The 24,650-nt window shown below is 38.3% G+C and overlaps 3 protein-coding genes across 3 annotated transcripts; 1 reads left to right on the top strand and 2 right to left on the bottom strand.

Moving 5' to 3' along the window:
- Positions 1-917: 917 nt before the first annotated feature.
- Smp_134330 (putative kif1) lies at positions 918-10,112 on the bottom strand (the record flags this gene model as incomplete). Its single annotated transcript, XM_018795454.1, has 5 exons — positions 10,027-10,112; positions 8,002-8,137; positions 5,787-5,952; positions 5,601-5,744; positions 918-1,160 (listed from the first exon to the last, which is right to left on the bottom strand). The coding sequence occupies exons 1-5, from the start codon at positions 10,091-10,093 to the stop codon at positions 918-920; spliced, it is 756 nt and encodes a 251-aa protein (XP_018649765.1). The 5' UTR covers positions 10,094-10,112.
- A 5,209-nt stretch (positions 10,113-15,321) lies between these two features.
- Positions 15,322-16,029, top strand: Smp_022740 (putative tumor necrosis factor induced protein; the record flags this gene model as incomplete). The annotated part of the gene is made up of 1 exon (XM_018795452.1): positions 15,322-16,029. The coding sequence occupies one exon, from the start codon at positions 15,322-15,324 to the stop codon at positions 15,946-15,948; it is 627 nt and encodes a 208-aa protein (XP_018649764.1). The 3' UTR covers positions 15,949-16,029.
- A 3,721-nt stretch (positions 16,030-19,750) lies between these two features.
- Positions 19,751-20,280, bottom strand: Smp_022730 (putative nucleolar protein family A member 1 (snornp protein gar1); the record flags this gene model as incomplete). Its single annotated transcript, XM_018795451.1, has 1 exon — positions 19,751-20,280. A coding segment is annotated over one exon (297 nt), but the record flags the coding sequence as incomplete, so codon positions are not given.
- Between the last annotated feature and the right edge of the window lie 4,370 nt (positions 20,281-24,650).

Here is a 24,650-nt window from a genome sequence, read left to right as displayed (position 1 = left end):
GCTTGTGCTTGGCTATCAGGACTCAGTGGCCGAGTGGATAATACGATGGCGTTTGAAGCGAGAGTACTGAGTTCGAGTCCCAGAGTGAACATCAACTCTGAGATGCAGGTACATCTAGCTGACGAGTTCCAAATAGGACGAAACGCGCGTCCTGGATTCCACTGCTAGCCACTATCCATCTCTGCTTACCATGCTTGTGAATTAAGGCTATATCGAGGCAATACGCACAGTATGCACATATGCCAATAAGAGACTGACCAGTTGCAGTCCTAACACATCGATGGGAAGATTCAAACAAACAATACTAAATGAATTTAAACGTACATAATGGTTAATACCTTGTTAACAAAATCTTGACAGGGATACAGAAATCTGGACTCCATATACAATCGAACACACCGCTTTTTGTACGAGAGAATGTTCGAATATGTCAGAAGACAAGCATGTTGTCTAGCTATTTACTTTTCATCTTACATCTATCTGTAAAGCTGTTTGAGGTAGATGGCGCGAAAAGTTCACAAGAATTAAGTCATTTCGGGAAAATTGCTAGCATATTGAAAAACCACTTCATCACAACAGAGCCAATCCATATATTTAAAATCGCTGATACGAGCTGTCCATGACTGTGATCCTTGAGATATAGAAATACATGATTGTAGATTCTAGTTAGGATGGTTCAAAATCTACTACCACAATGCACATATGTTTAACAGTCATTCTCCATTTGACATTTATCTGATGCTATCTAATTATGTTACTTACTAATAACTACTTTTATTGGTTTAATCACTTCACATATTAACTTAATAAACAATATATATAATAAACAAGGTATCCCACATTTGCAATAAGAGTACAAACAATCAACGTTTATTGGTTGCAAGTAGAAAATAAATATGAACAAAACACTAGTCTTTTTATAAAGAATAAAAAGCATCAACTAAGAAAATACACGTTTGATTTGAACAAAAAAAATCCGTTACATAAAACACAATATATACCTGGAATCCATCAGTTTCAGCTGTTGTAGCTGTTCTGTGCCACTCAACTAGATGATTATCAGGACCATAAAGTTCACGATCCAATTCGATTACAAGTGATTTAAAAAATGATGAAAATTTTCTACGACATTTCGGGTCATTATTACTTGGTTGACCAGGCTAAAATGCAAAAATACACTTTTTTTACTAATCCAGCCAATCTTACGTCAGGAACATACTAATAATGCATGGAGTCATGTACACCGATATTGGATGATATTAAATGACAATCATGTTTCCTAAACATGAGACGTATAAAAGTAAAAAGTCATCAACTATTTACAAACCTAGGTAATTCTGCTACTAATTGCCTGCTTTAGTTTCACCTTGCATATACAATTAAACATGATGTTTCAGTGCCCCGTTGATTTGACTACAATTTGGATGGATGCAGAAAACGCCATGAATATGAGTCTTCCATTTAACTCCCTATATTGCACCTAGGCTAATCCCGCTTGTGCGATGGCGGTAATAGGAAAACGAGTACGGTTTTATTGGATGAATTTATTTCCGATACTCGTTTATTCACATAGACATTAAGGGTGAGAAGCGGGAAACTGAAGCGAAGCTGATAGGAGAAGGAAAACATTCCAAATCCAACTGATAAAGCGTGACACAATATTTATAGCCAGAAAAAATAAGCTAAAAACATGTGATTAATAAGGCAAGGGATACACACACACATACGCTCATATAAAAACAGTCAAGGATATAAGTGAGCAGTTGGCATGGTCAAAATATGACTCAAAATGAATAAATTGGTCCGTCCGGAAGCTAGAATATCCCGTGCGGGATTGACATAGTACTCGACACTACAGTGTATCACAAGCTACGCTAATCCGCCATAATACACTCAATGCTTATTGGCATCGATGAGAGATATTCACACAAGTATAAAATTACCTTAGTAGGTTTTAAAATTATCATCGTTAAGTAATATCTAACCCTATTTATTTACTTAGTTATTTCAACACATAAATATTGGTACAAAGAGGCACCAGATATATATGCGCCACACAAAACAATGAGAATGGGAAGAGAAAAGAGGTAAGATGCATATATATATATATAAAGAAAAAATAAAAAAAAATAAGAGTAATGATGGGGGGAACTGAAATGTACAACCAGAAGACTCTTTCAGTTAAGAAAGTTATAACCACTCTTTATGGAGAAAGTAAAAGAAAGTTACAGCAGGATCGCCACTGGCTTCTATTCTGAGCCATATCTGATGTCTTTAGCCACTGTGTGGCACCATCTCTTGGACCCCAGTCAGGGAGTCGTGAAGGACCGACAGAAACCAGCCCTTTGCAGCTTCCTTTCATACCACGACACCATGTCATACACTGACCACCTCTGCGCTTTTTCCAACCAGTCCCAGCGTCGGCAAATAATACACGACGAGGAATTTTCTGAGACGACATTCGTAGAACATGTCCAAGACACCGAAGTCGATGTTTCGAGATGGTGACACCAATCGGATTATCGTCTCTGTGCCCGAACACACGATGCCGAACCTTTGCATTACTAACATGGTGTTGCCATTGGATGTCAGCAATCCTTCGGAGACAACGATGATCGAACATAGAGAGTCGTCTAACATTTTCAACTCGGAGAGACCAGGTTTCACAAGCATAGAGCAAAACTGCTCTCACCGACGTGTTGTAGATCCGACCTTTTACAGCCAGACTAACATCACGAAGGCGCCAAAGATGGCTCAGATTGGCATAAGCCGCTCTGGCTTTCACTATACGTGCATCGATCTCATCACTCACTAATGCAACTACCTAGATACACGAACTTCTGCTCACCACCCAGGGTGAGTACAGGATTAGAATCCTGCCAGTCTTGTAGAAGTACTTTGCACTTCGAAGGTGCAAAGCACATACCGTACCTGTGGACACTGATTTCCAACTGATTAAGTGCGGATTGCATGCCTTGGGCATTATCGCACAGTAAGACAATATAATTCGCATACTCAAGATCGATAAGTCATTCTCCAAGCAACAGATCCACATCGCCATTACTTACACCCATCAGAGCTGTTTTCAGAATGTCATCGATGGCAAAGTTGAGGAGGAATGGTAAGATTGTGCAACCCTATCTAACCCCACTGCTCGAATGTTCTCACTCCGCCTGAGGTGTTTGTATACAGGGCCTTTAAGATGTTAATAAACTTCTCAGGCACACCCTTCTTCAATAGACAATCCCAGAGAACAGTCCTGTCCAACGAATCGAAGGTAGCTCTGATATCAAGAAACACTACGATTGTTGGCCTGTGATAAATATGACGGTGTTCTAACATTTGGCGAAGGGTGAAGATATGATCAATGCATCCTCGACCAGAATGAAAACCAGCCTGCTCCTCGCGAGTCAATTTTTCTCGGGTTTTAAACAACCTACGAAGTATGGCAGAAGCCAATAGTTTGGACGCAATCGGAAGTAGACTTATCCTCCGATAGTTGTTACAGGAACGACCTAAACCCTTTTTAAAGATAGGGAACACTCTAGCTCCCAAACCTTCATAAACAACGCAGTCAATTCCCTAGCCACAAAATCACTACCATCTTTGAAAAGAGCCGGAGGTAAGTCATCTGGGCCCGGTGATTTTTAGCGTCTCAGGAGTTGGAGTTCCTTGCGGACTTCCGCCTCGTTTGGTGGATCAGTCGTCACCGGCCATGGGGGGCAGGACAAACTGGTCGATGTTGCCGGGGCAGCAAGGCCAGTTGAACTGCCCTTCGAAAAATTCCGCCCATCGTCCAAGACGTCGACAGATGTTAGTAATTGGCATCCCGTCATTTTCACAGATTGTTTCACTGACACCAGACTTCTTTCTGCCAGTGGCTCGGATGAGTTGGAAGAGCTTCCGGCAGTTACCAGATGCAGCTGCTGCTTTCAGCTCATTAGCACGCTTCGACCACCAGGCTTCTCAGTCCTTACGCAAGCTTTGCCCAATTTCGTTGCGTAACAGCCTTCGTTTGTGGTCAAACTCACGGTTACCCGGAGAAGACCGACGGGCTTCGATCAGTTGTAAGGACCCAGAAGCCTAGTGCTTATAAGCGGGACGTTTCGCGAAGCCGCAAGCGACTTAATTTGCCATTTTCATGGCGTCATGCAGTTGCAACCAATGCGACCAACAAGTCCCCATTGGCCACCTAAACGACTCGCTTCTGTGCCTAGACACCCGATCTGTGCATTCAAGTCTCCGGCTAGTAATACAATATCTGTCGAACGCGCTTTCTCGAGAAGAAAAGTTAACTGGTGGTAGAATTCATCCTTGATTGCATCCGGGCTGCAATCTGTCGGATCATAGTCGGAGATGACAAAAAGACATCGTTTCTCACGCCGATTTCTTCTTACTTTGATGGGGCTTTCTAATCTAACAGCACACAACCGACTGTTAATAGGGATCCAATCGATTAGTGCTGCCTCAGCTCTAGCGCTTAGTCCGACACCAACGCCAGCAAGACCAGACGAAGATGCTGCAGGGTCCCTGGATAAACACACGTAAAACAAGCCTTTTAAAGCAACAGGTGGAGAGCGAATTTGTAGTACTTCACGAGAGTCTTGAATACGGGTCTCGGATAGACAACAAACGTCAACATTAAGACTTTCTAAGGACAAAGCCAGCCCTATCTGTTGTCCGATCTGCATTAGTGTGCGAACGTTGAAGGAAGCCAGTTTGAACGTTGTACGTGGTTTCAGAAAGACTGGTTCAGTATTCGTATTCGGTGGAAGCATTCACTTTCGATCAGACAGTGACTAAAGATCGTTTAGATAAAACAGAGTTTCCACCATGGGCGAGCTGCTGCATAAGTTGAAAAGTAAGGAATAAAAGGGAGTGAATAAGCGACGTAGTAAATAATAATAATAATAATAATGTAAATTGTCTGACTTTCAGTAAGAGCGTGAATATTGTCAGTAGAAATCATCATTTCATTTATTTGTGTAAGGGCTATGATACTGCCCGGGTGCCCAGACTGAAGCAGGTGGTTCTCTTAGGGGGCCACACCCCGAGTCTTTGACCTAAAGGTCTAACTCACAAGGCAGTGGAGCATCGTGAGGAGATGCAGTCCCATGGTAGCCGGTGATCAACAATAGGTTCATATGCCTTTTATTCTCTCGGGACCCCGGAGCCCATGTGCACCATTGGTTTGGAATCAGGGTTTTCCAACTCCCCATAGGTGGACTTTCCGTGTCCACCAACCCGGTTATAGCGCCGGACATTCGCTTTTCGTCCTCTCACTTTCGTAAACAACACCCCCGCCACGAGAAGTCAGTGAGTAGGACTTCCCGGGCAGAGGCTGTATACGCGTGGCCGTGTGAGAGCAGTTCGAGAGGGTGAGCGGACTTTCCCCACTCTCGGCATTTTGGGGCCTAACCCTATAAAGACATAGTTGACCACAAGACTAGTATTTTAACTCTTCAAATATAGTTAGTGTTTGAATCGATCAAACATATATAATATCAATGAGCTAATACGATATCACCTAAAGAACTTATTTACTGAAATTTACGATGGACAGGAGTGTTGACGAAAAAACAATTATTATATCTACTTACTTTATCCAATAACTGCCCTTCGACTTTCAGCTCCCAACCAGGTGCACAATCACCAGGTGTAGTTTGTGCATCTGATCCAACAGGCATAACAGTAGAGCCAGGCTTAAAAGTGCTGCTGAGCATGACTCTTAATTTGCGCTTCACCTATAAAGAAATGTTGATACTGTCCAAAGATTGACAAACTACCTTGAAAGGCTTTTTCATTGCTTCCTGTAGTGTTAAACGTTTACGCATCAAAACAAAATCCAATTTCTTTTCAACTTCTAAAAGCTCCATATATGATTCAGACTCCGGAATGATTTCTCGTACCGTTTTTGTAAGAAGACGATCAGCCAAACGACGTTTTCGCTTCCTAAAATATTTATTTTAACTTTTGTACAACCAATAAACTTAACAAGACTGGTCGAATTATTGAGAATGTTAACTAATGTTTAATAGAAGCAAGTAAATTTAGAGATTGAAATGTCGACATGTAGAACCACTTATTTAACATTTGCATTGACAGCTCAGCGACCCAATGAGATCCTAATTCAGGCATATAATACTACCAGGTTTTAGTTTCCGAGCCGTAAACTTCGATTGTGAAGCTTTTTATTTATATGACGATGTCTTTTATTTATAAAATAACAGAACAAAACTATATGAGATAAATGAAATCGTGTCACTATTATCGTGTTCCATCAGTATCACAAGTTTCCTGTCACAGATTTCGATTTCCGATAGTCACCATACTCTTTGTACAAGATTTGTCGCTCAGTCATCCAATCAGTTAACTCAAATCATACTTCTAGGTCAACAAAATAGGCCTAGCGAGGGCCATTTGTAAGTATGTCCATGGTTTCAAACCAATGACTTTGTTTCCAAAAGACCTCGTAAATTTTCAGGTAGCTAAATTATTCTTATCTCACTCGAAAACTAATAATGTAAGTGCATTAGGGGGGTACTTCCGATTTGCGCTAAACAATACTTTATTTAGCCTAAAAGTAAATCCCTAACAACCAACATAAAAGACATCTGACGCCAATTCGTATTACTTGTTCCCATTTATGTTTTGCACAAGCTTATAGACAAATGCAAGAGTTGGAACAGAAGTTACAACCGGGACGAGCAGTGGGACACTAAGACTTAATAGAATATCAGTCAGGCAACTCCCTAAACTGTCTTAACCGCTTGTTTAAAAGGTACTTCAAAGATCCATGTTCCTCGGTGATATACTTAGTAAGTATAACCCTTCTTGGATAAATCCTTTTAACAGGCTGAAATTACTCCTAGCACTTACTTAATAATTTAGGCACATTACAAGTACTAACACCATGATAATAACGGCACTCACTTCCGTCATTTTTGGTTAAATTTTTAGACACCATAAGATCTTATGGGTTAGGTATAACTGAACTGCGCTAATGAAATAGACAAGAATTGAGGTAACAGCTATCGACTGGGGGGAAATGAACAGCTCACTTAGTGCCTCTTAATATGATTCATACAGTGTGTGTAATGAATCCTCATATACTTGTAAAAGAGTCCATAAAGTACATAATCATAGAAATTTAAAAATGTTACGTGGACTCTGAATACTTCTTTCCCTCAAGATGATGAAATTCCGCATGTAGAATCTTAGTAATTATACAGATATAAAGCAGGCATATAACAAAAAACTGTATAGAATATGAAAAATTCGCAACTGAATAATAAAATTTCATCCCATAAATTGTGACCTATAGGTGAGTTGTTTGTAATAAAAAAACTAATAGCTGAAGTAGCGCAACAAAATCAAAATATTTTGTTTTCGGGTGTGGATGAGGATAACCATCCTTTTCCAAAAATCGGTAAGAGTGCTAGCATTTTCGAGCATTTTCCCGTTTATTCTGTAAATCAGTACTGCCATATAAAAGCATAATTTTCACAGGGGATTTTATTCTAGTCATAGAAAGCTATCAACATGTATTCAACAAACAGGACAATAAAGTCCGTCCTAACTTGCTAGATGAAAACAAATAAAGTGAAAGTGGTTTGAAATTAAACCCTCAGTGAAAATAATGCACTTAGACAAAACATCTACTAAATAAATGAAAAAATGCAAGATACTGCACACGCATTAAACATTGATAGTCAGATATGCTTAGACTTCACGGACACGTAATCTATCCAACGAGTGCTTAATTGTAAGTTTGTACCACTGTGGTTTAATTCGCAATGATTTCATACGTAATTCGTCAATTGGTTTTATTTGTTTCTTAAGCATCACCACATTACCTAGTACCGCAATTAATCAGAAATAGTACAGAATTTTAAACAAACTCATCGTCGATGGAGCTTTGAGAATGGTTATAAAAATGTTTAATGCACACAAGCACATCTTAGATAGGATAAAAGAGATAATTGATAATGAATTGCTTACGCGGTAGCCGCACGTCCGATAACCTGATGCAGGCGCGGATCAGCTGGCAACATTCGTCTGCTCACAAGCTGACTAACCTGATTACCATCCTGACTAACTATAGATGGTAGAATACCAGGCCCAGATGGACGGGGACCTTGAAAATTAGAAATGTGGACGAAATATAAAATTAGCATACATATGTGAAAGCAGCTAGAAAACACTCATAAATTAACAGCCCAGTTGAATTATATTTAATCGGTTTCGACGACTAAATGTGCCAATCCTCGGCAATCAGATGTCAATAAAGGACAACGACACAAGGCATTACATGAGTATAAATTGGTGAAAAAAAGTTACGACTTATCTTACCGCAGTGACAGACGAAAGTTAGCAAGATAGGGATCAGAAAAGAGAGTAAAATACCAAGTGCGATGAGAAAGCAAACATGAAAAACGTAGTTCAAAAAGAATGAGGCCGAAAATTGCAAATTAAGGATTGACAGTAGACTCAAAACTTAGGACAATACATCCAACTGCGTCACTTCAATCGCTTTTGAGCCATGTAAAAAAATATATACATTTATAGATCATGGTTAACTCACAACTTTCAACCAAAAAACCTACAATCTCGATAGTGTAATAAGAAGAGGAAGATTATCAGAACTACGTGATGTATGAGCGCAATACATTTCGAACAATCTGATCACACATATACTTGTTAAGAACATTTATATATAAAGATAAAAGGTCAACTAGAATGGAAATGGAGGGTAAGAGGAGACAAGGATGATAATAACAATAATAATGGGGAAACAATTTGAAACCTAATCACTCTGGATAATAAGCTAATATTACCAGGGTAGGTTTGTGGTGAGAACAAACTGTTTTTGAATACACAAAAGGGGTTTAAATTTTCGTATGGCTAAGGTTTCAATAAACTTGAGTATATGCCCTTTTACACTTTTATACAACATCACAAAAGCCGAGATAAGTTCAATCTTATGGCCTGTTTCGACTTTGTGTTTGGCGATAGAGGATGATGTATATTTATCCTCTACTCTTAACGGATCATTTGATTCCATTTGTTTCTGCAACCATTTCGGTACATGTTCACACCCTAATTTTCAGATCACGACTGCTCCTCCCTATGTATGTGTGACCACACATACATTTAAATTGGTAAATGCAGTGGAATGTGACACAATCGTTTTCATGTCCTTTAGGTTTTGAATGAAGCATGGACCTCGTTCTTTCTTTGATAATGATCTTTGCTGCACAATATGTTTTGTTGATGACTGATTTAAGCCTTTGTTTCAATAAAAGGCTATTTGAATCATCTCTCAATGGTGATGTAGACAGACCTTTTTCCCAAAAAGGCCACAGTAGGTCTCACTGTGCCATGAACTTTCCATCTATTGATAAATTTAGGTGGATAACCATTACCCATTAATGTCTTGTTTAACTTAACATCATCATCAATAGCGTTGTTTGTGCGAATACGAACAAGCCTATTAAGTAGGCACCTTATTAAACCCCGTTTGTATTGCACAGGGCAAAAATTATATTTAGCTTTTGACTGCTTTTGCATTATTTCAACAAACTGACAACAACTGATGTTTTTGTCCTGACCAGCAACAATATCATGTCCAACCAATCGTACACATACATGTTCGCTTAAATAGAATTGCAAGATATTTAAGACTTTAACTATGTAATTTACCACTTCAAACATCGCTTTGAGAACTTTTTCCTGGAGGAGTGGAATGTAATCTGTACTTTACTTCAAACCTTTAAAGCACTACAAGACTACGGATAACCAAGCAATTAGCTACGCTTTCAGTTCCACACTCTACTATCATAGCGAAAGAAGAATCAGACTACAAAAGCCAATATGTGCGACTTATGTGGAGAAAAAACTTTACAGCGATTAGTTATGTATCCGTAACCCGAAATACGACCCTAACGCTTCCTATTAAAAAATTACATTCGTAGCCGTACACTGAACATTATAAGGCTATAACTTGTAGGCAATTTTGAGGCTTACCAGAGATGATAGCCCTCCCAGGGGTAGGTTGCTGAGCTATAATTTGTTGGTTATAATGGGGGATCATAGAAAGGATGACCTTGAGTATTTAAAAATCCTCGTTCCAATATCCAATATATCTATAAGAGTTTGTTCTCTTTATGACCTCTCTAACTATTTTATTATAGCTCCATCTCCTCACCAACTACCAGCGTGTGGTATTCTGGTCGTTAGACTGCAATATTCTCAGTCAATTAGATGATGATTTGTAGGTTCAAAAACCTCCAACACCTACAAGAAAGAACCTAGATATTTTTGACAGTAAAGACAAAAAATATCACTAAATTATAGAAAGATACTGTCTTAAGTCTTTGAAAATATGTCCAAACTTCTCCTGAAATATTCGTTGGAATTCACTGTGACTACCTCAGATGGTTTCGGATCCCAGAATTCGACAACTCGTAAAGAGCAAAATGTATGCGTCCAGTCTATATTGCTGTATTTTTCCTCTAATTTCTGCGCGTCGTCCACATTGTTTCTTCGGGATTGAGCTTATGTAGGCAATTAATGAGATAGACAAGAGTTCAGAATGCCTTTGTACATGGGAAAGTCACATGTGAGACCGCTGTAGTCTGGTGGACCAGGACTCATTGATTTGAGGCCCTCTTCATAGGGTTCGAACTCCAGTCATCGAATGCTTTTGTGGCTTACCGTTGGATACGTTTCATTGAATTCTGAACCTTTTAAATGAGGGAGGACAAACTTTATTTCCATACTCTAAATAAAACTGTAGAAAGTAAGTTCTACCGTCAAACTGTTTCGCTCGAAAGCCGTTTTTTCGCATTAAACGTAAGACTTTAGACCATATGATATTGAGACTCCTAGGTCTTATTCAACTTAGGATACCTATAGAGGAGAGTTACATTAGTTGTGTGCGTAGCCTGCAACAAGTTTCAAACGAGCTACTTTGCACTTTGAAGTGTTAAGAGTAAGTCCTTGTTGATAGTTCGCCAGCTTACTACTTTAAAGTACTTTACCTCGGCTAAGTGAATGTAAGAGGATCACATTAGTTTTTTTTTCCAGTACTGAAGCCGTTTCTCATAATATAGCAAAATAAGTCATATTCGAGCAAGGAGAAATGTCCTTGTTTAAATGCCTCAGTTTCCAATACATCACATCATCGCTCAGGTTCATTTCTGAAAGTTCTGTTAAGTTCCAAATGAAGCTCTTTGTATAATACAATTACTGAAATTTTATCATGAAATTATTTGTTGAGTCCTGAGTAGAATTTTTTACTTTTCCTGCAGACTTCGACCAATGGTCGAACTTCTACTCTACTTGTTCCTTCATCCATCATGTTGTGATCCGCTAGAGTGGCTTGTTTTCAACAGACAGACGTTCATTACTTTAGATGCTTAAAATCTACAGTTAAAATGCTTGAATCCAGTTTTCTCTCAACAAATCGATGTGAAAGTGATCAAAAGAACTAGATACTGAATACTTGGTGAAAAATAAGATAGGAGTGGATGGTCTTACACATAGGAACATATCAAGTCTCTACTAGAAGTATTTCATGCACATTAGTTGAACCACTTATTGCGACAGAGTTCAAACTGTCTGTATAAGGTAGAAGTTGCGGACACGATTCGACTTGCTTTGATGTATTATTAACTAATTAAATTCCCTTCTTATGTCGGTATTGAGAGAAAACATGTTTCATAGGATATGCATGGAAGGTTGTGAATCAGTAGGTCATTGGGATATCACATCTAATTCTACATACTTCTGAGGATATAAACCCGGAGCTTGTAACCTTTCATTATAGAACTCGAACATAAGTTAACGAATCGGTCCACTCGTTCACATTTAGATAAGCTTCGGAGTATTCTTACCTTTTTAGACTGAAGGTAGAAAAATACAACCTCCATGTTGCACATGTTTTTTCTATGAATGTGCATATCCATCTTAATTCTTATTCGAAACAGATGACTAGTCTGCTGGACATTTAGATGTGTCTCAACTGCGATAAGTTGCAAGAAAAACACACTACCTTGAACAATTTAGCCGGATATCCTGTGAGGTCATCACTTGAAATTCACAAGATACGGCTCAACTGCCAGATGTCTTAGATATCTAAAATCTGAAAACAGGAACTAGGATAGACAGCCTAAAATGTCATCAATGCTAGAGAAGCGTGAGTTCCTTCCTTTATACTTTTCATCGATTTACTGCATCAAATACATTTTAATGACCTATCATTCGTTTTATTTCGTCACTCGTTGCCTTGTTTATCAGTATCAGATCCCAAGACTGTTTCACTATGACATGTATTCGAATATCGCTATACTTCCGTGATCACTAACAGTTCCTTTAAAAAAAGTGCTTGATACTATTATACTTAACCGTGCTACGTTGACACGTAACCTACAGTTCATGAGTTGCCACTGTCTCATATGTTTGTAACATGATGCTTGAAAACGTAATGTTTTATAACAGAATGTGAAACATAGGCACTCGAGAAAGATGTGATGTTTGATCAAACAACCACACCGACAGCATCTGATTTCATAAAAGGATAAAGGGCAGGGTCGCTGACCAACAAAATTAATAGTGAGAGTGACAATTTCAATCCAACAACATTTGAGAAACAGAACAAATACCACTTCATGGGCTTGAAGTCATGGATACACAGCGACTCACAACGTGCTTGTTCGTAACATTTTTACGTTCAAGGATCTCAAAGGCAGTAAAGTCAGATGTCAGGAACGAAGGTATCAGATGATATATTTGTAAGATGGTCGATGTGTCCGCAAATATGTTGTCCAAGCTGAGGGGTGGGTAGCACGGCTAACCCATTCGTGATTCGGTGAAGATGCTTGATCAAGCGCCTTCACTAGGGGTGTCCAGTAAGACAAAATAGGTCAGCATCAATCTTGAAGAATTGTGAAACAACTTGTCTTGAAACTTATTCAAGTCTTTGGCCCAACTATCCTCCACGTTTTGTGGTGATAACCTTCGGAAATAATCATTCTTACTTTTAAGACTAGAGATTTTACCGCTGATAAACATTTTTCTGGATGCTTTCCGCTTTCACTTCATTTTGAATTCCGAGCAACACAGGTCAAAGGGGAGCCGGTGAAATTTTGGTATTTCTTGCAATTTCTGGAAGATTTACTAAAGGTGTTGTCTTATTCCTCTCATGTGATTCAGAAATAGATTTACATGACGAACTTTATACAAGTTTTGACCATGATAAATTGTAGGAAAATGAGGGAGTGTTAGAAAGATTTATAATTTTGTTTCGTGTCCTTGGAGGCTTTTCTTCGAAAGAACAAGCTTCGGTGCCGGGAGTCATGTTGATCTCCGAAATCTGATCGGCAGATTCAGCCAATTCGTTTGTAACGTCGTTTTGTGATGAGATAGTACCCACTTGCACCTGTTGGGTAAGCTTAGACAAGAGGGTTTGCCTAAAGTGGCCATCGTCAGAAATTCTTCATTGAATGACCTCCCGAATACATAGCATTTATGTTGCTGAGCCGTGTTGCGATTCAATATTGAGGAATAGCTGGTCTAACCCTTGACACTTGGTCAGGTCTCAACGATTGAGAACAGGTTTTTTAAGGAGTAATAAGGTTCAGAACCATCACCAATAATCATAATAGCTGTTACGCATCTGTTAAATTCTCGTAGTAGCGCATTCACTACTGAAAGAACTGAGCACATGTGCCTGTTACGCAGAGCCCGTGGAAGTCAGCTTCTGCGTAGCAGAACCAGGCTTTGATACTGCCAGACTAAAATGGTACGAAACTCAAGGTCAGAGGATGAGTGCGAGAGTCTTGATCATTAACAAAAATAAAATCCGCGAATACACAAACAATATTATAATCCAAAAAATGTTACGTTACGACAAGGGACAGACTCATAGTTTATAGGTTGGTGTAACAGATCACTTAAGGCTCACCAATGACGATACCACAGGTATTGTAGTTTGACAACACTTTACCAATAACACCTATAATTGAATCGCGCCCCCCCCCGTGAAATCGAAAGTCAGAAGCGAGGAGGTTGGAAGGTATATTTGATAGATTATCAATATATCGGGGAGTGACTGATCTAAACTGGCTAGTGATCGCAGGAGAAGTTGAGCACGCTGTTCCAACTCGAGATCTGGTGCGAATGCATGACCGAGCGCCTTCAGCTACGTGAGTCCATCAAAACTAATGTGGTCAGCATCCAATATCGAACACTTACAAAGCTATTGATTTTGGGGATTTATTTATAGCTACACCGTTTAGGCACTTTAAAGAAGCTTGTCGAATACAAAAGTAGAGATTTTAGTGGTAAAAACAAAAAATAATTTATTTTCGAGGGAAGTGTATTGATAAATCATGAACTACATCGTACGACAGAGTTCTCACGAAATGTTTGTATGATTAGATTCAAACTACTATAGTCGAAAATGTACTCTATGCAGGAAAAGTTGGATTTCAGGCTATTTTATTGATTAGGATAAGTGAAGTAGGTATGGACGAGAACCTACTAATATTAAAAAAATCGGTTGTCATACCAGGTAAAAGATAAAATATCTTCATGATACGATAGTTTTCAAATTGTTTTTAGAGTAGACAAAACTATAATTAAAGACTGATTGCCAAAGTCTCCATCGCACAAGCAATATACTCTTATACCTGTTCCTAAAGACGGACGCAAGTGAGCTGGAAGCAACAATAGAGACAGGAAGACACTTTAAACTGGACACATATAGATAACGAATTATTATGGAACCGGGTAAGAATAGCAATTAGTATAACGTTTGATGTACAATTAGAATACTATTTACTTTATCTACATTGAGAGAATTAGTAATGATGTATAAAGGCCAGTATTAATTCTAAGTATTTCTTGTCAGTTTGTTTTGTAAAATGATTGTTTACTGACATATTGAGGCAGCAAACAGGCTCAGAACCTTGGTTGTTACCAATTTTACTAAGCTTAGACATATTTAGATTGTTTCATTTGTGTCAGTGGGGAATCGTCGAAGTCATTGAACATTTTATATGTGCTAAGGTGGTCATGCTGATAAAGTACACTATACAATACTTTCCAAAAGGACTAACTAGTGCTCATAAATTGGTTGTTTCTAAAACTGGGTATTTCTCTTGGTCGAGTTAACCAATCAGCTAATTATCCTATGCTCACTTCTTATTGGTCCATTTTATATGTTGGAAACCACACCCTATCGCTCAAAATCTGAAATACCTCTATACAAACTACGATATAAAAAATAAATTGCAAACTAACTTTTACAGTTGAAGAATGACTAACAAACCAATTACTCCTCAAAATTCTCAGACACCAGAAGATTCAACAGAACAATTTGATCCACAGTCGATAAGTTTACGAGCTCAAAAAAAGTTGGTCGGAAGTTTACCAAAAGGAATTATTAAATTATTTCTTGATGATTCATCGGCTCGCTTATTTGAAAATATATTTAGGTTGATAAAACAATATACAGGTAATAATAAACTAGCTGCTTATCTAACAAAGCAGGCAATCAAATTAAATGTTAAGGCCTTAATTTTAATATCCAATGACATACTATCAGACGAACAGTTAAACCATGCCTATGAATTTCATGAGAAATGTCATCAAATAGCTGAAATCGCACTGCGCTTAGGTCGACCCAAGCGCCGTCTAATGCCAGGTGTTGAACCGTCAATTGACAAATTGATACAAACAATGAAAGAAGCTAACCAAACGTTAATAGAAGCTGTTAAGCACCACATCAGTCAACAATCACAAGACAAGTTTAAAGAATTTTCGGACTTTTTCTGTCGTCGCGAATTTGTCGTTGAAGTGTTTACTAATAAAGTAAAATATTCAACGCATATGGAGAAAATCTATGATGACCTCGAAGATATGATGGACCGTGGCTTATTTTAATGATTTTATTCTCAAACACAGGCAGGGAATATAACAAATCGCATATGTATAATCAAACTGTGCTTGGAATGGTACTGCGCAAAAAATACTGTGTAAGCTCGTCGGAAGTGAACGATTTATGACCAATGTTATGAATTCATTATTGAGTAAACTGTCATTGCATATTTATTTATATCTCGTAAATTCACCTCATTCTTAACTAGTAAATTAATTATCGCACTTTAGAAATTTTATTCGGTTGAAGACCATTTTTTTGCAGATTTATGATTGCTAATGGTAAGCTCTTTCCTAAGTTTATTGAGTTGCCAGAGATAGTAATATATCACGATGAGATTATTTGTGTAAGTTCTTAGCCACTACAATGCCTAAAGAAGTACACACTAATTCTGTTTAATCAACTAAATGGTAAGCGTGGATGATGTAAAGTATGAATGTGATAAATTTTTTGACGCACATTGATTTTATTTGCCATTTGTTGAGACAGAATCAGATTGAACATCATCCTATGTAGTGTGTATGAAGTGGTGTTGAAAGGATCAGAAATGAGAAAAGTTTCTAGTTGAAATAATAATATATTTCCCTAGAATGTAAGCCATAAAACCTAATCAAAAGTTGCCAAACTTCATAACAATGGAGAAATGTTTAACAAACCAGCATAGAAACGTGCACTTACTTGTAAGGACATTATGAATAGTCAAAATTATGTAACTTTGATGGGAAGAGGTTACCAATATACAATCCACCTGCCAAACTACTTTTGACCCAATAATATTTTACGGGCCTGATTTTTTCGCTGAATAGGAGCTTTAGCAATTACTGCGCTGTAAAGTTCAGAACGTCTTATTTAAGTGCAATATGTTGTAAATATGATTTAAAAGGTTCCAAATAAAATTCAAAAGAACTCGAGAGACTGATCGATTTCCAATAACGGATATGGACTAGCACTGGCAGTTGTAACTGAATACATGTTACTAAAATGAGAACGAATGTAGTGTGAGCAGCAAAGAAAGAATTTTTATCCGAAATCGATTATTCTGTTAATACATTTTCTATAAAAAAAGAAACTTCGGCATCACCGCTTAAAACAAATTAGTGATTAAATTCAGAGAGGTAATGTTTTTAAAGTTCTAGTGAGCTCACCAGTTTGTTAGCAATTTGAAATACTAACCAATAACATTTGGAAAAGCTTATCACATTCTAAATGCACTGGTAGATTTTCAGACTACAAGTCAGTAGTGAACCGTTGCCTGTTAGTTTTTTGGTTCCGACCACGAAAAAAATGTAAATACATTTAAAGAGTCTCATATTAAGACAAATGTCTGCTAACTTCTAAATGCTGTTAAAATGATGGTTGATTATGTAGGCTATAGTAGGATTACATACATGTAAACACTAAATGGATTACCTTAGATTACGTTTAGGCATATTTTAACAATTCCCGTGAAACACTTCAGAATAATTACTGATTCTAAAAGCTGCTCAAAAGGATTTCGACTATTCAAAACATTTTTGATGTCCACAAATATACATCAGACAATGCTAAACTGAATAGATGACAATATCATGCGAAGAACAACGATTGCCAGGAGCATAAATGAAATATATTACGTTGACACGAACACAAGCAGTACGACTAAAGCATCATCGAGCTTGGTAGAAGTGATTGATATACACCCCAGAAACATCTGCTGAGGAAGAGAGGAGATTCAAAAGATAATGTGAAGAGCGAAAATCGTCATATATACTTAAAACTACGTGCAACTGAATTTTCATTAGTATAGGTTTAGTCCAGAACGCTTAGTGTATAACTATAGTGCCAAGAATTAACAAACACAACGCGTAAAATTAGGATTATCTAGGGTGATTCATCAAGCCAAATAATTTGATTCAACTATATCATCGCACTATTCGTACGCACCAATTTTTCGAACCAAACAAACAGAGCCAATCTATTGATAGAAATTTTAAATATTTACAATGTAAGTTGATTTGATTCCAATGAATAATTTATGACGAAAGTAGTTGGAACAGGATTTATACAAATTTAAGCGACATTTTAATTAACTTGATACTTATGCCTGAAAATGAACAAACTAAATGCTAAATCAGGCTTAATATTTCGTGAACGACAGAAACATAATCCAGTAAGAAACTGTCTAAATAAAAATACTACATTGCCGCAAAGGGCATTTTATTTTTAACCTAAACAGATCGACACTAAAAAAATGAAGAATGCTGTTGTAAAAAGTTTGAGAATTGTCTAATTTCTAATTCACATGAAGGAATGTTTCCATCTACAAAACCATTGGAAGCCAATAAGCAATGGATAGCAGTTTTGTTAAAACCGATGACATTTTGGTGGTGTCGGGTTACAACCTTTAGATAACAATGCAATAATACTGAAAGCTTAAGATTATTCCAGAAAGTTTAACTTTGGCAAGAGCGTGAATGAATAAAGTTGAGAAGTTCCATATGAGAGCGAACATCTGTTCAATACCTCATGAATCTCAATATCCATCTATAAGGTAAGTTAGGAAATAACATCTAGACAGGAAGTTCTTAATTGTTCCTCTTTGACTGAAAAAGAACTGTGGAAGCGATTGAATTGTACCAAAAATGAACATTTATTGATAAAACGGAGAATACAGTAATTCACTATAAGGCATAAAATCGTGAAAGGCTATTTTTTGAATGGCTGATTATTCTATTACTGTAATAATAGCAATTAAGTATTATTGTTACATGATAGAAAGAAGCTCTTAACATTTTGTTCATTCTTTAATATTTAGTGTCTACGCCTTTTACGGTTAAACGAAATAAGAGAAAAGGGATAAAAATTTGGGGAGGAAAGTAGGCCAAATAGCAAGAGGGTTTTGTCTGATAGAACAGTAATAATATCGATATTTCTCGTAGACATTTACAAATAAGAATGAATAATCTTTTGTCATTTTCGAGGCGTGGCAATTTAGATGAAAATATAAACAATCACGAACCATATCTGATATGTTGGGTTGCCTCGGTTACCACTTGCAAATAAGTGCGTAGCGCGGAATTCTTTACTGCATATATATTTTGATTTTTTTCAGAAATAAACTAAGCAAAAGGAACATTACGTAATACTAATTACGGAGACTATTAAAACTGCGTTATCAACAAACGGAATTGCTGATCCCCGATTTATTAAACACTGAAAACTGGAATACTAGACTAATCGGTAAGCTTGAAATTAGAGGTCATGAAAATGAACAACGAATTTGTATGCATTAAATAGAGGTGACTGTCAGGAGAGGTCTATAAACCAAGAACATGATTACTAAGAAAATTAAGATAAAGAGATGACCAACGACCGAATATCTCGGAAGTCATCACGAGCTGACAAATCGTTACTTACTAAGCAAATAACGTTTTAGTTTGCTGGCTTAGAGCCACAATTCATTGTGATAGCATTAGGAAGCTAAACCGAAGGTGGAGTGGGACTGAAAGCTGAGACTTAATAATCATACCTTGAACGCTTTAACCACTAGGACAACACACAGGAATCCTCAGACTAACAAACAATTACTTTCTTGACATTAATAAGTGACTTAATTGGAAGAGAAACAAGTCTGCCTGATACATCAACCTGTCTGTGAAGTTCCGTTAACTTGCTTTTTCATAAAAAGAAACAGCTTGTTGAGATACTTTAAAAATAGGCTAGAAATCGGACCCTTCTCATCGTTTCAGAGCCTTTGAACAGAATTTTTATACAGGTAAACTTTATCTGCGACAACCAATTTTGATAATCTATAAATATATACTTATTGTAGGATGACTAGGTTTTTATTAAAGATACCTTAACAAAAATAAAGTTGGGTGTTTAAGAAATGCTTCTTGAAAACCATGCACATAGAAATCCCAACCAGTTCAAAGATAGAGACATGGCAGCGCAGCAGGAGGAAAAGGTGATCTTAAATAAATGACCTGTAGCAAAAGAACGAGATTTAATATAGAAGAAAAGCAGTGCAGGTAAAAGTTTTATCGTACAAAAACAGTGAGTTAGTCTTCTGATTTGAATTTTTTACTTTGTGGAGTATTAGACGCAGAAAAATTTGCACCCCGTTTTCCTCCGAACGAGTGACGTTCACCACCACGCTGACCATTCATTTCTCTCCCACCACGAAATCCGCCTCGATTACTGTGACCACCTCCATCACTCCACCGTCCACGGGAGCCACCACGTCCCCCTCGGAAATCGCCACGAGCACCTCGAGAGTCCCCCCTTCCTCGACCACGTGAAAAATCATGTCCGCCCCGACCACCTCTTTGATCACCACGACCACGACCACCCCTTTGCCCTATTGTTAAGAAAGTAATTTGGTGATTACATGACTTCGTAAGTTAAGAATTTAAAAGTAGTAGATAAAAGAACTTATAAATGTTCCTCAGTTGACAAGGTGTGCAAATGATTCACAGCATTTAAGTACTTTTAAAAAGTATCTAAGAAAGGTCTGAGGATGAAAATTAGATTATATTTTTTAGTTTTTATATAAAATGCCTTGACCAGACTGTTCAAAATGTGTGGGGTGAATACATCACAATTCTCATATCAGCTTTATTGTTTCGTTGTTCAGCCAAGCCAACAAATTTACGATAAGTTGTACATTCTTAAAGTTGACTTTTTAATAGATGAAACAAGGATCGACAGAAAGGAAACCTGAGAAAACGAAGAACTCCATTCTTAACACAATGGATTCTTTTATTCAACAGACTTTTTATTGACCGTAACTGAACAGTTAAGCAAGTCTAGCCTATGCTCGCAATCTAAAAAATGTTACTACAATCGATTCTATATAAAAAAAAGGCTTAATATCAATTGACCAATTTGTTTTCGTATTTATGTTATTTTTACGGATATTGACCTAATATAGTAATACAAATGATTGGAATTCGAGTAAATAGACTTTAGTACCAATTTTGAGATAAGAACGAAATGTACAGGTTTGATAACGTTTTAACACCATACTAACTTGAACAAAATATGGTGATCCTGAACAATATCATGAGACAACACTGATCCTGTTGGTTCTCACAAAAAAGAGACGGAAACTTAGAGGTGACAACTAAATGTGAGTCATACAGTTTATTTACACCAAACAAGATCATAATGATACAACACACTTTATATCACAGGCCCCCTAATACAACCATCTGCTTCGGTCTGGGCACCTATGTAGTATCAAAGCCCTTACACATATCGATAATAACTGCTACAAGCATCATTGTTAATGTGTGGTGCATATGTATTTGCTGCCACCTGGTAACAATGTTTATGTCCCCAAATAAATAAAACAATAATAAGACGTCATTTGACTCGACCTAGGAAAGTTTATGATGTACGATTAGATTTTCAGTCCAAAAACAAAACTAGTGTGGTGAAGTATTATACATTCAAGAAACAACTAAGTTACGAGTGGGTCATATTTAATCTGGAACTGCAATATCGTTATTTTGAACAATGTTTTGATAATTGATAAGATTTTCACGCAGTTACGAGCATACTGACATATATTACTAACAGTGAAATAACTTGGTCGCTAATCGTTTCAAGATCACAGAACCAACACCAAAACAATATGTATGATAATGATCTTCCTCAGGAATCGCTGACTACTGACTGTATTACGAATATTTTGACCCAAAAAACATGACGTATTCCATTAATGAAACCATTTCTCCGTACTATAGGACTGAGTTTAAGTGGTAGCAATGAAATTAAAATATACATCCAAAACAACGGAGAATAAAAGGTCGGTAGACGTCATGGTCTAGAGCAGTAATAACAGACTATGGGATTTGAAATCAGTCAGTCAGTCACAACGTAGAACTTCGTACGTACGTACATCAGTTCGAGTTGCCATACCACATTAGCACAGAGATGCAGTTGTCGATTCAAATCCCATAGTGGTAGAAGTAGTAGGAGTATAATCAGAAATCCAAAAGATTAGGGGTTTCAAGAAATTATTGAAGGAGTATAGTACAGTGAAATAAATTTGGAAAGAGAAAAAAATAAAGACATGAGGAATTTAGAAGATTAGAACTTGGGAGAACACAAAGAGTGGATGCACCTTCGCCATTGCAAACGATTTTGAGCCATGTCATTCAAGGTCTCTAACCATCGGTTGCTGTCATCTCGCGAATCCCAACCAGGTAGTCTACACCTACCAACATGGCCCAGTCCACTTGTCAGTGACTTCATTGATTTGTGCCACGTTTTGGTCTGGCCACCCCTAGCTTTCTTCCAACCTACTCCTACACCATGAAACATTGCACGTCGGGGCAGTCGGTGGTCGGGCATACGTAACACATGTCCCAGCCATCTCAACTGATGAAGTTTCACTACTTCATCAATCGATTTGCCATCCCTACCTAGTACTCGTTTCCTAACAACTGCATTACTTACCCGGTGGTCCCAGGATATACGAGCAATGCTTCGAAGACACCTATGATCGAACACTAGTAGCCTACGAATATCCTCTACTCTTATTGGCCATGTTTCACTGCCATAGAGTAGGACGGAGCGAACTGCTGCACAGTAAACCCGTCCTTTGGTTGCTAGACGGATATCTCGCCTACTCCATAAATGACGCAAGTTGGCGAAAGCTAGACGAGCCTTCTGTATCCGTGCTGAGATTTCGTCACACATCAGACCGCAAGGGCTGATGAGACTCCCAAGATAAGTGAAGCGGTCTACACTCTCAACTACTTCACTCCCTATCATTAGTTCAGGTGTCGCTGCAACCCAATCCTGAAGTAACATTTTGCACTTCGAGGGAGAGAATCGCATTCCGAACATGCCTGCATAGTTGCTTATAGTGGTCAGAAGACTCTGCATGTTGCCAGCGTCTTCACCGAGTAAAACTATGTCGTCGGCGTATTCTAAGTCGACAAGTGAGCCTCCCGGCAAAAGTTCAACTGCTTGAAATTTGGATGAGTAAAGTGTTATCTCCAAAAGCACGTCAAAGACAATGTTGAACAAGAATGGAGAGAGTGGACAGCCCTGATGAACATCACTTGAGGTAATCGATTCTGATGACAGTTCGCCATAAGCTCTTACTCGGTAAGGTGTATTCGAGTAGAGAGCCTGTATATGGTTAATGTATTTCTTTGATACTCCTTTCAGTGACAAACACTGCCATAGAACCTCACGATCAACAGAGTCAAATGCCGCCTTAAGATCGGAAAATACTATTATTGTGGGACGTCTGAATATGTGTCTATGTTCTAGGACCTGACGTAGAGTGAATATCTGGTCTATACAACCACGTCCAGGTCGAAAAACAGTCTGGTATTCTCTAGTCTGCTATTCACGAGTTTTGGTTAGGCGTCTAAGTATTATTGAAGCTAATATTTTAGACACTATATTAGTCAAACTGATCCCTCTGTGATTGTCACAAGAGGACTTTTGTCCTTTCTTAGAGACTGACACAATCAGTGACTGAGAGCATTCGGATGAAATTACGTTCAGTTCCCAGATTCTACCTAAGACTTCAGTCAATCTCGCTACTAGTACTGGACCACTATCCTTAAAAATCTCAGGGGTAAACCTGTTAGGGTCTGTTGCTCTCCCACGCCTCAGATTTCCTAAAGCTTTTTCAACCTCGTAAAGATTCGGAGAATTAACATTAACTTTCCGTTCAGGTTGACTGGGGATCGTGGGTAACCGAAGTGTTGTTGAAGGCCATTTGAACTGATCCCTGAAATGTTCTGCACATCGGTCCAATCTGGATTAAGAATGAACAATATGTCCATCTTTTTCCGAGATAGTCTCGCTAATAGTCGAGTTTGCCTAGGTGTCTTTCCCTTTCGCTTAGTCTACCTACTTGAGCGTCTAAGTCACCAGCCCCTATTACTACATCACAGCGCCTAGCTTTTCGGAGAAGGTCGGAAAGCTTTCTCTAAAACTCACCTTTTACATCATCTGACCTGCAGTCAGTGGGAGAGCAGGCAGAGACGACGAAGAGGTAACGACAAGTGTCCCTATCTTTCCAAGTCCTTACTGTCCCGTTTAGTCGGACAACGCACAGACGACTGTCTACTGTCCAGTCCAAAAGAGCTAGTTCTGCCATAGGACTCAATGATATACCTACGCCAGTGAGGCCACGGGAAGCAGCATCAGGGTTTCCAGATACATGAAGCGTGAATAGAGTTGCTTCTTTATTATGACATGGTGAGGTCAAAGGAAAGACGCCACTCGGATCCTGTATGCGCGTTTCGGAGATGCAGCATACATCCAAAGTCCTAGCTAAGGAGGCCTGTTGACCTATTTGGCACAATGTTCGGACGTTAGAAGTTCCTAGATGTAGTATAGAGCGTGGTTTCAGGAGACCAAGAATAACGTTCCACGTACTCAAATCGTTTGCATTAGCGGTGCGAGGTGATAAAAGGACATGAAAAGGGTTAGTCGTGGAGATAAGAGAGTTATTAGGAGGTGTAGGAAGGATTTGAATGTGACCATCTTGGTCTCGTGTGCTAATACGGGTATGAGGGCTGGTGTTCATTCCAGCCTGCCCACACCGTGGAAGGGTATTTCTTGAGGAACCTGAAAAGGAAGTTGGATTAATGTTGGTCTTAACGACCTGGGAACGTGACCACAGAGCCCAAGAGACAACTACTTGAGGCCGGTCACGCACGGCCTTTTTGTGGGAGATTTTTGACATGTTAGC

The sequence above is a fragment of the Schistosoma mansoni genome, chromosome 2, assembly GCF_000237925.1.
Source record: "Schistosoma mansoni strain Puerto Rico chromosome 2, complete genome".
Classification (NCBI taxonomy): Eukaryota; Metazoa; Platyhelminthes; class Trematoda; order Strigeidida; family Schistosomatidae; genus Schistosoma; species Schistosoma mansoni.
This window is presented reverse-complemented; position numbering and strand designations above follow the sequence as displayed.